This window comes from Anguilla rostrata, chromosome 5 (genome assembly GCF_018555375.3).
Source record: "Anguilla rostrata isolate EN2019 chromosome 5, ASM1855537v3, whole genome shotgun sequence".
In the NCBI taxonomy this organism is placed as follows: Eukaryota; Metazoa; Chordata; class Actinopteri; order Anguilliformes; family Anguillidae; genus Anguilla; species Anguilla rostrata.
This window is the reverse complement of record NC_057937.1, coordinates 17,313,779-17,327,359: the sequence shown is the minus strand read 5'-3', so window position 1 is coordinate 17,327,359 and position 13,581 is coordinate 17,313,779. Positions and strand designations below refer to the sequence as shown.

The window sequence follows — 13,581 nt, the reverse complement described above, 5'->3', positions numbered from 1 at the left end:
TCGCTGGGTAAAAAATGTGAAAGTGTTCTGGAGCAAGACCCAACCCCTAATTGCGTTCAACAAGCTGGGGGGCACCTTTTGCTGTTGGTGTGTGTTACGAGCGGGTGAATGAGAGGCTGACAGAGAGGAGTGCAGTCTCTGTCGAGTGGGCAGGCCTGAAGCCGGACTGGTGGGGGTCGAGCAGGTTATTTTGGGAGAATGCATTCATCAGACAGGTAGAAAGCAGAGAGAAACGGTGCCCGAGCCCCAGCCCGATTCAGCTGCGATAGGGGCTGTGCCACACATCTCTGCCAAATGGCAGACACAAGCCATTCAGAGGTGAGGCCAACAGGTGAAACGAGGACACCATCTGTTCACTGTTAGATAGCACCAGTGGGGCTATTGCAACTGGAGGAAGACCATATTGGTTTACCCACATTGCTGCTTTACCATGAGTGCAAGTACTGCAGGCACTGTTCAGTCATTGATTGTTGGGTTTCTTTTGAAGTGTTACTTGCAAATTATTATATATATATGATATATACAGAATATATATATATATATATATCCAGTGAGCTTCATAATGTTTGGGACAAAGACATATTTTTTCTTGATTTGGCTCTGTACTTCACAATTTTAAATTTGTATTCAAAAAATTCACTGTATTTTTTTACATTTTTGTTTGACCATACAGATGTTACAGCACTTTTTATAAATAGTTCCCCATTTCAGACCATCATAATGTTTGTCAAATTGCATCACAGGTGTTTCTGATTAGTCAGGTATGTTCAATTGCTTTCTTAGTGCAAGTATAAGACTTCAGTATCAATTGCTTTCAGTATCTAGTTTTGCTTCTAGCCTTTTAATTTTCTTTGGAGTCTGGTGTTTGTCAGCATGAGTACCACAGTTGTGCCAATGAAGTCAAGGAAGCCATTATGAGGCAAAGAAACAAGAAAGAACAGTCAGAAACATAGGCCAAATTTTAGACTTATGAAAATCCACTGCTTGGAATGTCATTAAGAATGTGACCTTCGTCATCACAACGAGCCTGTGGAGTACAGGGCCAAATCAAGTAAACATTCTGTTTTTGTCCTAACCATTATGAAGCTCATTGTATATGTGTGTGTGTGTGTGTGTGAGAGAGAGAGAGAGAGAGAGAGAGAGAGAGTGTGTGTAACTTAATTCCAAATGTAAACCATTTACAATTTTTTGTTCCAAAAGCAACAAAGTGTAAAAGGGGGCATAGCGTCTTGGTTGTGAGACGCAATGAATCCTGATTGGACAACTGCTTAGCTTCATTCCAGAACATCCAACAAACCATAACAATATATCTGGGCATACAACCCAAGATGAAATATTGTAGGATAATGTATATAATTTGAATAATAAAGGCAAAGGGAGATTAATTCTACATGTAGCAATTATTGAACTTGCGTATAGAAGAAGAAAAAAATGACTCAAAAGATGACAGATGGCTCGGTTCAATTTTAGTCATGCTAGAACTCAAGGAAGAGTTCATCCAAACCATCCAGCTGAAAAAAAGAGGCTGATAATAAAACATTTTTCCTACTGGACTGACAAAAACACAGTAAAAAAAAACTACCAGACATGGCTAGGTCACCACCATATTTAGAAAGTGCATTGCGTTACATTGTTTTCACTTTATTTCTGTATCAAGTTGGAAACTGTATAAAGTTTCTTTTCCAAGGAAACTATATATTGGACTGGGTCTGTACGTAATGACTTAAATTAGGACAAAGGTTGCTTTTTTCTGGAAACTGTTTATAATGTGCAGTAAACAGTACGCAAGGAGCTTGCATGGACCTTATTTGGCGGGACACTGTGTTCTCTCAGTAGATGCTGGGTCAGGGGATGGGGCTGAAGACGTTTTGTAATAATCATTAGTTTTGTTTTGTAAAGTAAGTAATAATCAAGAAAAAACTGATGACCCATTTCTGCTTTAAATCAAAAGGATGTGGTGGTTGTCTGGTGTGACTTCAGAGACTTCTTGAGAAACCCCTCTCACCCCACCCGCCCTGTGATATTTTTACGACTCTCAAGACCGTACAAAAAAAACATGCCGGGAATATCGGTTCCAGGAATAAGCTGTCCGCACCGACCTGAACGTAAGCAGCCAAAAAAAAAAAAAAAAGAAGTATCAGATGAAAACGTGACTCAACCAGTAAGGACACGAATACAAAACAGAAACATCCAGGCCTGGGGAAGTCACCTATCACCCATGCACCAGCACCATTTTCCAGGTTGCCGGGCAACAGTCACTTTAAAACTGGGCAGATGAGTTCTGAGTGGTTCAGCCACATGCTGGAAATATTTATATGATCTTACTATCTCAAAACAGATCAAGGATCATTTTGGGTAGACTGACGCTGTTTGTTATGGCAACAGGTGGATGTCGACTAAAGATTGAATGGATCTTCAATGCCCTCTTTCTTCATGTTATGTGAGCTGTACTGACCAATATTGCTGTGGATCAACCACCACAGGAACAGAAGTTCCAAAAGTTCCTAAAGTTGAGTGTCTATCTATCTATACGCTAAAAGGTGAATGTTTAAATTGTGTGCATATATTTGCCACAGAGGAAATATTCTAGCTGCTCATTTGCCCGGTAAAAGAAGATTATAGATCAGCCCTATAGAAAATGGCTGGCGCACCAACAGCTCCAACACTGCGTACAGTAAATTAAACACAAGGCTTGGACTCATGCACTATTAAAGGGCTTCGATTCCACTTACAGTTAAAATTACATTTTGAACAACCAAGATTTTCTCAGGACAATATTATTTCTATTATTTTTATTGCGAGAACAGTATAGTAATATGCAAGCATTCATCCGCTGACATTTTTTTTTCAAAAACAGAAATTTGGAGGTATATACAGTATTACATTCCATGAAGGTTGACACGACCACTGTTAAAAGAAGAACCTTGGTCTCTGCACGTCATCCTCGACCCCTCACGACAATGACTCACACACTCGAAACAGAGGCCAGACTGACAAAATAAATAGATTTATTTAATAAACCTTCACGCGAATACAGATTCATTTCAGACATTTTCTCAACAGCGTCGATAAAAGAGCTGGTCTTTACAATAGAAAGCATGGAAATATATTAAACAGACTGATTTAATTGGCAGAAATAATAAAACTACACTCAGTGTATGTGGGTACCATTAAAAGGAACCATCCCAAATGGGATTAGTATTGTATAGATTACTTAAATGTTGATACCAAGAGAGACATTAATATTAAACTACATTTAGCATGTGCATGTTAAGGATTAATATCCACAATGCTGAGAATTATTACTTCAAATCAATTGTGGGTCACAAGACACTTGATCAATAGAAACTTCTTTTGCATCTTCACCTGCAGCTTTGGCATAGAAAGGGAAGGGAAAGGAAAAGCGAAAGAGACAAACGAGTGCTGCCTTCAGCCTAATCTCTCCCCCTAATCTCTCCCCCTCTGTCTCTCTCTCTCTACTGCATGGTCCTCTGACTAGGACACATGAGCCCCCATCTTTCCTCTACACACACAGATACACTTAATACCTCCCAGTGCACCAGCATTCGGGCACACGTGCGCGCTCGTGCTCGCACACGCTCGCTGCGCCGTCACACCTCAGGTCCAATCAAAATCCTGGAAGAGGGGCGTGGCTTCGTTAGGACAGGAGGGCGGACAAACCTCGACTGAAGATAGCCGCGGCGAGAAGCAACGTGCATAATAATATTAAAAAAGAGGAACTCAACCGTATACAAAAGTGCTGCCCTTGAGTCACGCAGATTTACACGTCTCTTACGCATCCGCAGGAGTTCTGGAGAAAAGGGGCGGTGCTCAGTTCCCTGACCACGGTTGCCGGGGGCGACACAGCTGGATTGGCAACTGTCCTTTGTGAGGGGGCAGGAATGTTTATAAGTTAACAGACAGCTTCTCCCTCAGCGTGAATGTGACAGAAATCACCACAGACGGCTCTCCTCCACAGGACATCCCAAAAACGCTCTCCGACCACGTAAAATCTCCACCCCCACAAGGCTTGGCCCCGCCCCCACAGTGATGTCATGGTGCCGCCGTGCCGCTGCCGTTCAGTTGGCCACGCCCTGCGGAAGGTCGGGGATCAGGGAGGCGAAGAAGCCCTTGAAGAAGACCCACACAGTCCAGGCCAGAGACACTCTGTGCGGGGGCACGAGCACCGCGTTTGGGAGAGCGGCGTCTTCCGGTACCGCCCCTTCCTGCACCGCCCCGCCCTCTTCTTCTGCACCCTCATCTGCATTTGCATTGCCTCCACCAACTGGGACATCCCCCTGCAAACAAACAGGTTTGTGAACTCTCAGATCCAGAACAGTTACACACACATACACACACACACACACACCTACACACACAAACACACACACAGGGTTTCAGTGACTGTGACAATGGAGAAGCGGAGAAAAAGACTACAGCAGGTTTAAATCCATTACAGTTAGCCCACTAGGCACTTCACAAATGTCCAGCAGGAGGTTCGGGTCTTACCAGCTCTGGGTTCCTGTTCTGGTTCTGCTGGTTCTGGATGACCTCTGGCGCCTGTTCATTTGCAACTGGGACTACGGGCCTCCGGCGGAAGGGGAACCAGCCAGCCGTGTGCCTGAGGAGCAAGGAGAGGAACAGGTAAATACAGGTAAATACAGGCAAACCGTGACACTCCCAAATACAGAGAGAAAGTGGGAGGGGTCAGTATTCCGACATCTTAACTGCGCAATCCACAATGAAGGACAAGAGCCACAGGGAACACGGTTAATGAAACAGGGGTTGAACAGACCGTGACATATCCACATAGTGGAGCCAAAGAGGTCAGCCATGCAAAGAAATGTAGTGGATTAGTTTAGTTTCGCCACCAATGCGTGAATGTGTCAGGCTGTGCTAATCTTCCGCTTTTAACACTGCATTGAAAGCAATCCCCAACATTCCCAGACCAGCTAAATCAATGCCAGAGACAAATTGACAGATTAGCCGCTGCTATTAAAGCTTTGGCAAAGGTGTGCTCGGCTATCCCAGCACAAGTCTTTTTTTTTTTAAATCAGCGAACGCTTGCGTCCTTGAGCGCGACCTCCAGCTTATCCTAAACCAACAAGAGCAGAGCGAGACAGCCAATCAGCATGCAGAGCAGGGCTATCCCTGTTCCAGCTGAACAGTGGAAAATACCAGGGCCACGTGCTTTAGGTTAGTGACCAGAGCAGTAAAACAGAGTGGCCCGAAATGGTGACTCCAAATGAGTTTTGACATTATTGTTGGGGTTATGATTAGCACTGAGCTTAGCGTTCCTCTGTATCTGTCGTTGCGCCCAGAAAATGAAAGAAAAAAACAAACATCCCCTGAATTGCCAACCAGTGAGCTTTTGATTTTGAACTATTGATATTGTTCGGTGTCCACTTTGAATTAGTGAGAGTAACTGGATAAATTGCTAGCTTTCAGCCAAACTGTAAAATCAATAAATGCTTCTTCTAAGTGAAAGATTACCCTTCTGAACAGTTCTGTTTTTTTCCTGCCTAACCTTCTGTGATTTACTGGAATACTGGTATATCAGACTGGCATTTACAGACACAAACACAAGGAAACATTCACGTCTAGGAGTGATGAGTGATGACACACCGCGCACATATGAAGCTCCGCCCCTCCTAGTACGTTCTAGAATGAGCGGTTAAGAACACTGACTCGGCACTGTTTACATAACGCTCAAGGACAGGTACAGTACAAGCAAAGCAGTTTCCTCCGGCTGTACAAAAACCACACACACACACACACACACACGCACGATCCGACAGCCCACCCACAAGCAAACGACACGTATCCTGACGGCTGTACAAAAACCACACACACACACACACACACACACACACACGATCCCGGACGAGCCCACCCCAACAACAAACAACCGGTATCCTGGAGGTTACTGCCTAGCACCAAAACCTGCTTGCTTGCACCTGCTAGCACAACACAGAGCCCACATACTGCAGCTGTATATACGAAGGTATATTTGAAAAATACAAAGCACAATCAGTGGTACATGTGGACCAAACCGATGACTCAACTCAGTTCAACTGCAGATAAAAACACCGATTAGAAAGAAGCGTCCACCTATTCGTAAGAATGCGATTATGTAATATGAGCCAAGTACAGTCAAAGGTACATGAATAGACAAATGAACATTTTACCGGCAGATATTAATATGGATAAGAATATGAATATGTATATAAGAATAAAGCCACACTCACAGGTACACGAGTAGCAGACTGATAAATTAACATTTTACCGGCAGATATTAATACAGATGAGAATATGAATATGTATATGAGAATAAAGGCGCACTCACAGGTACATGAAGAACAGGCTGCTCATGACCAGGACGAAGCGGCTGAGGGTGGAGTAGAAGTACACGATGCTGAGGAAGACCGTGAAGCGCGCCGCCGTGTACGCCCAGTCCAGCCAATCGCGGTTGCCGTCCTCCTCGTCCTCCATCACCGGCCCGCCCTGGGCGTTCATGCGCAAGTTCGGGTTGGCCCCGCCCGGGTTGATGAACTGGGGGTCGGCCACGTTCTGATTGGCCGGCAGGTTGTCGATGGGCGCCGGGTTGGGCAGGGCGGCGGGGTGGGGGGCGGGGGCGGGCGTCACGGGGGCGGAGGCAGCGGCTGCCATGGCGGCCTGGCTAAATGGTCAAATTGGGAGAGGGCAGGGTGAGCGCGGGGAAAACGAGGACAGCACCAGCAAAGCATTATGGGAAGTCTGCTCCTCCATATTTCAGTGAATCACACTGGCAGATAGCATGGATTCTACCTCCAAGCACTGATCCTGAATCAGTATAACCCTTTAACTCTCAAAGGTGATGATGGAATTTTGTGCAAGTAACCTGACCCTGGATCAGCACTTGGCAGCAGAAGGCATCCAAAACAAATCCCATGGGGGAGAGGGGCAGAGGAAGGATTAGCATTCCACAGCTGCTTGTTGAATTTATTATGCGACAGGCAGCTCTTATACAGAGACATTTTTACCCACATACATGAGTCCACACATGTATTACAGTAGTAGAGAACAAGTATTCACTAATGCATGGGGTATACAGGTAGTAGTAGCAATTACATAGTACAGTAGTAGGCAAGTGAGTTCTTACTAATGCACGCAGTAGGAGAGAGTGAGTGCCACTACTGCATGTAGTAGGCACTACAAAGTGAGCCTTTACAAGTGAGCTTGTTTATTTGAATTTCTGTTGTATATGACATCAGGTTGTTATGTGTATTGTGTCCAGTCTGTTTTTGATGTTGACTGATGATATGCCCAGCAATTAATTTCCCCGCAGGGATAAATAAAGTTTATTGAATTACTCAACCAGGTACCAGTAGAGAGTGAGTACTTACTAATGCTTGTAGGAGAAAGGACCATTCACTCATGCAGGTAATAAAGAGAGAGCACTTACTAATGCACGTAGTACTGGCGGTAATGGAGAGTGAATACTTACTAATGCATGTAGTACTGGCTGTAATAAAGAGTGAGCACTTACTAATGCATGTAGTACTGGCGGTAATGGAGTGAGCACTTACTAATGCATGTAGTACTGGCGGTAATGGAGAGTGAGCACTTACTAATGCATGTAGTACTGGCGGTAATGGAGAGTGAGCACTTACTAATGCATGTAGTACTGGCGGTAATGGAGAGTGAGCACTTACTAATGCATGTAGTACTGGCGGTAATGGAGAGTGAGCACTTACTAATGCATGTAGTACTGGCGGTAATGGAGAGTGAGCACTTACTAATGCATGTAGTACTGGCGGTAATGGAGAGCGAGCACTTACTAATGCATGTAGTACTGGCGGTAATGGAGAGTGAGCACTTACTAATGCATGTAGTACTGGCGGTAATGGAGAGTGAGCACTTACTAATGCATGTAGTACTGGCGGTAATGGAGAGTGAGCACTTACTAATGCATGTAGTACTGGCGGTAATGGAGTGAGCACTTACTAATGCATGTAGTACTGGCGGTAATGGAGAGTGAGCACTTACTAATGCATGTAGTACTGGCGGTAATGGAGAGGAGCACTTACTAATGCATGTAGTACTGGCGGTAATGGAGAGCGAGCACTTACTAATGCATGTAGTACTGGCGGTAATGGAGAGTGAGCACTTACTAATGCATGTAGTACTGGCGGTAATGGAGAGCGAGCACTTACTAATGCATGTAGTACTGGCGGTAATGGAGAGTGAGCACTTACTAATGCATGTAGTACTGGCGGTAATGGAGAGCGAGCACTTACTAATGCATGTAGTACTGGCGGGTAATGGAGAGTGAGCACTTACTAATGCATGTAGTACTGGCGGTAATGGAGAGCGAGCACTTACTAATGCATGTAGTACTGGCGGTAATGGAGAGTGAGCACTTACTAATGCATGTAGTACTGGCGTAATGGAGAGCGAGCACTTACTAATGCATGTAGTACTGGCGGTAATGGAGAGTGAGCACTTACTAATGCATGTAGTACTGGCGGTAATGGAGAGTGAGCACTTACTAATGCATGTAGTACTGGCGGTAATGGAGAGTGAGCACTTACTAATGCATGTAGTACTGGCGGTAATGGAGAGCGAGCACTTACTAATGCATGTAGTACTGGCGGTAATGGAGAGTGAGCACTTACTAATGCATGTAGTACTGGCGGTAATGGAGTGAGCACTTACTAATGCATGTAGTACTGGCGGTAATGGAGAGTGAGCACTTACTAATGCATGTAGTACTGGCGGTAACGGAGAGTGAGCACTTACTAATGCATGTAGTACTGGCGGTAATGGAGAGTGAGCACTTACTAATGCATGTAGTACTGGCGGTAACTGGAGAGTGAGCACTTACTAATGCATGTAGTACTGGCGGTAATGGAGAGTGAGCACTTACTAATGCATGTAGTACTGGCGGTAATGGAGTGAGCACTTACTAATGCATGTAGTACTGGCGGTAATGGAGAGTGAGCACTTACTAATGCATGTAGTACTGGCGGTAATAAAGAGTGAGCACTTACTAATGCATGTAGTACTGGCGGTAATGGAGAGTGAGCACTTACTAATGCATGTAGTACTGGCGGTAATAAAGAGTGAGCACTTACTAATGCATGTAGTACTGGCGGTAATGGAGTGAGCACTTACTAATGCATGTAGTACTGGCGGTAATAAAGAGTGAGCACTTACTAATGCATGTAGTACTGGCGGTAATGGAGTGAGCACTTACTAATGCATGTAGTACTGGCGGGCGTACATCTGCTGCAGCCAGAGCAGCTGCTGGGGACTGTAGAGGGAGTAGGTGGGGAACGTCGGGTGTGTCATCTGCGCCGGGGAGGGCCTGCGGGAGGGACAACCCCGACGGTCAGCGACGCAGCGACGCGACCCGCGCTCGCCATAAACAACATTCTAGCGTACGCGCCGATGGCCGCCGGGGACGCTACGCGGCGCAGGGGGTCAGCGTAAACAACATTCCGCCGACGGGGCACGCGGTCGGGGATTAACGGCATTCCGGCACGCCGCCGCGGACCTCCGCCGGCAACATTAGGACGGACCTTCGCGGTCGCCTCGCGGTAAACAATGTCCCCACGGGCGCTACGGTCATCCGTCAGCAAAGTTATAAGTGCAGGGGGGTCACAGTAAACAACATTCTGCCAATATATCACACGGTCAAGATCAACAAAATTCCTACATACAGCGCTGTCGCTGTAAACAACACTATGATATATACCCATCAGGCCCCATGAATATCATTCCAAAACCCGGTCACCCTTAGCAACACTATGATGTGCCCTACAGTCTCATAGTACACCACATGGTCAATATCAACAATATCAAAACACCATGTGGCCAGCGTCAGCCACGTGAGTAAACAGAGTGGTCTAAAGTGCAGTCACTATTAAGAGCAAAGAACAGAGAGAGATACCACACAGTCAAAAACCTAATGGAGGTATACCACACACTCACCATTACCTGACAGAAAAGTCACCCCCACTTTTAACTGGTCTTATTTTTAATGTACATAATAGACCCTCGGTCTCTGAGTCTCTCAGGAACCCGGAGGTGCAGTGTAACCCCAACCGTGTTTTGGGGGGAGGGGGGGGGGGCACATTACTCACGCTGTGGCACCGGTCCAGGGGGGCGTCGAGCCCGTGGGGTGTCCTCTGCGTCTCAGCCCATCTGCTTGGGGCCCCGACGGGGGTGATGGAGGGGTCGCGGGGGCGCCCGAGTCCTCTCCAGTCACGAGGGGCGAGGGACCCCCCCTCCGCTGCTCCGCCGGCGTCACCTGAGCCTGGGGGCGACAGGCAGATACTGTTCACATCTGAAACCGCAAACTCGCGCACACCAGGAAATGCCACGAACGCCGCGCCCGTGCACGCGCGCGCACAAACCAGGAAGTGGTTTTCTGCCAGCGCACGCTTCTCGCGCGGCTGAGCATCTAAAAAATAAAACCACCTGGTGTGAAACTGCGGCGTCGTCTCTAATCGAATCTGCAACTTAACGGCTTCCTTTCAGAAAAAAAAACACATCGAACCGAAACACAGCCCCCCGGGGAGGGGGCCGGGCAGGCATGGCTACGGAGCGCTGGATGCACCTGTCTCGAGTCACAAAAAAAGGGGAAACAACACCTCTCACACAGTCCTCTCACACAACACAGCAGACAAAGGAGCGTCGCCGAGCGGCACAGGGGAGAAGAGGTTTCTGGTGACAGTGCTCCACTTCTCTCCCGATCAGACCCTATATTCATAAAGCATCTGGGAATAGGAATAGGAGCGCTGATCTAGGATCAGGTTTCTGTCCCCCGTGCTATCCTTATCCACTGTGAGCCAACAGCCCAAACTGATCCTAGATCAGCAGTAATACCTTGAGACGCTTTGTGACTACAGGCCCGGCACTGTGAGAACTGAGCAGCTGAGAACACACCCTCTGCCTTTATACATATAGCTCATCTGCAGACTCATCTCATTTTTGTTCTTTATCAAAGGGTGTGCTTCATCATTTAAGGGAAACAAGTGGCCTGGGTTAAGTTTCTACCGCACATGCAATGGAGAAGTACAGCTTCCTCTGTAGATAAGCATCCGGCGTGTAGCATTTCTTGCATTTTGTTTCAGAAAAGCCCAGGTCATTAACATGAACGACAACAAAAAAGCACCAGGGAGAATTCTGGAAAGGGGGAGGGGCCTACCTTGGGCTGAGCTCCCAGTTGACCCGCCGGTAGAGCCCTGAAGGCGCAGACCAGGTGAACGGTGGGCATTGGGTCCGACTGAGAAGAACACAGAACATTTAGAACACTGAGCACAATGTTGGAACACAGCACACACAACCCAGGGTCAGAACACAGAACTGAGAACACAGAATCCAGGGTTAGAGCACATAACTTACGGCACAGAGGAAAAACCAGATGGAATCTGAAGGCTCAGGTCTCATAAATCTCATTCTTTTCAGATATTTTCTTGTGAAGTGGCCCACGACACTTTCTGGATCAAAGTTTCCCGTTCCTGGCAATACAGTGGCCCTATCTATGATGTTTTTCCCAGTTGAGCTCACCGTTAGTCAGGTTTGACAGGCTGATCATTGATAACTGGTCAGTCAGATTGGTAAACACAGCTCCAGGGGTATATAGGATCAGGTTTAGTTGGTTTAGTTGGAATGTGATATCCTGCCAGATACCCGGACAACACCCAACTCTAGTCAAAACTCACAATTTGGATGGAAGCTAGGCTTTGAATTAATGCAAAACTGCAAGCAGTTACTGTGGCTAACGAAAAAGAAATATAACTGGGTGTTTGGAACAGGAAGAGGAGAAGAGCTAAACTGAGGTGCTTCTGTGAGCTGGATTCACCAGGGAACTCTGGGATGTCTAGGGCCTCCTTTGTGCTATTCATCTGAGCTCCCATTGTGTCGTTCAGGCACAGTAACAGAGGGAGGCACCACAGCTTTTACACATCCAACACTGGCCAGAAACACTAGCCAAGCAGGACTCCAACAAATAAACCTAATTTGTTAAATTCGAAACACTGGATCCTACTTCATTTCAGTGGATGGTGGAATGTTACATGTATTTTGGAATGTTGGGGACACAGGGTGACAAACAGAGAAACTAGATTTAACCTTTTTAGCACATCAAATGCTAAATAAAGCAGCTGCAAAATGTTCCTCTAGTAAAAGGAAAATACCACCACTGTTTGTTATGGCATTCCCTGAAACAGCCCCTAGAACAACCCAGAGATCCAGAGGAACAGTTTAAGAGATGACTAGAAATAAGAAATGAAAAAAGCACATGTTTGAATGTATGAATGGTGTTACCCTTCTGAAGGCATCTCGGATTGGTAGGTGGTCCAGGAGCAGCTTGCCTGAGTAGATGATTCTCTGGTCTTTCTCGGGCTGTTGTGGAGGGTGGAGATCAAAGGTCAGAAGACAGCAGGAATTACACAACATCAGGGTCCACTTCTGTCAGCCTGTGGTCGCCAACACCTGCTACTGCTTATCTACAAAGCTCGAGCTACGTACTGACAAGATAACTACTCAAGGTTTCATGCACTCAGTCGCCAACTGGAAGTAACATTCCCAATGTCACAAAAGGCGGATTTAAATAGTTAGTATCTATGAAAGGCTCGATACGTTTCACTATATTAAGAGTACTCAGAACGTCAAGCACATCAATTATGTCACTATGCATTTGAGAAGTGTGTCCTGGTCAGAGGGGCTTTCAACAAATGCATATTTAAAGATTCTAGCTAAGAATTCTATAAACTGCGATTCCACGATTGCGTCACACTCACACGGATATTTTAAGCAGCTTTAAAAGAAACTGGGTTCGAATCAACCAATGTATATTTGTTAGCGGCACTGTTGTTCTACTGCCCATGGCCTGTCTTATGATAGCGAACGAGTTGTGACACGAGGTATCTGCATACCGATACATTGTTTCAAATGACCGTGTTCCACTTACCGGGTTATTTGGGTATACTTGGAATAAGTGCTTCTTCAAATCCTTCACCGTCCAGTTTATATCAATACCTTTGATAATCTGATCGTGGTGGGCTTGATTCGGCGTTTTAACAACGATCGTAAGCGTCCTTTGTTCCGGAGAACTACTCGGGTTATCCATTTTTTTGCGAATGTACTTTTACACTTCCTCCCTTTACAAAAAAGTAACCTAAATCTAGTGAGTTGTGTAACCCAGCAAAAGACGACAACCAACAGAACAGTACGTTGATATGCTATTCGAAATTTACACAAAAGTAAAAACAAAGACACACGGTTTGTAGCACTTATCTACTCTAATTGTAACGCGTCAGACGATTCCGAATCTTTTACAAACACCAAAAACAACGGAATGAACGCCCGCACAAAATAAAGTTCTGGGTTGTCAGATGCGAAATAGGAAGTTTTGGTCGGCTGATATAAATCGTAGGGAGGGTTGTTTCCAAATACAGTGTGGCCGCCTCTGATTGGCTAATGTACACTCGCGCTCAGACGTGGAAGCTTTGGAAGAATAGCACATCATTGCGCATACTCCACGTAAATACCGCTAGCTATGAGGCTGATGTAACAATCTAGAAAAAATCA

The 13,581-nt window shown here is 45.9% G+C and overlaps 1 protein-coding gene across 1 annotated transcript; it reads right to left on the bottom strand.

The window, feature by feature from the left end:
- Window positions 1-2,991: 2,991 nt before the first annotated feature.
- herpud1 (homocysteine-inducible, endoplasmic reticulum stress-inducible, ubiquitin-like domain member 1) lies at window positions 2,992-13,451 on the bottom strand. The gene is made up of 8 exons (XM_064335443.1): window positions 12,962-13,451; window positions 12,316-12,393; window positions 11,195-11,272; window positions 10,128-10,300; window positions 9,239-9,349; window positions 6,347-6,679; window positions 4,510-4,621; window positions 2,992-4,298 (listed from the first exon to the last, which is right to left on the bottom strand). Exons 1-8 carry the CDS (start codon window positions 13,118-13,120, stop codon window positions 4,080-4,082), a joined length of 1,263 nt encoding a protein of 420 aa, XP_064191513.1. The 5' UTR covers window positions 13,121-13,451; the 3' UTR covers window positions 2,992-4,079.
- Window positions 13,452-13,581: the final 130 nt, after the last annotated feature.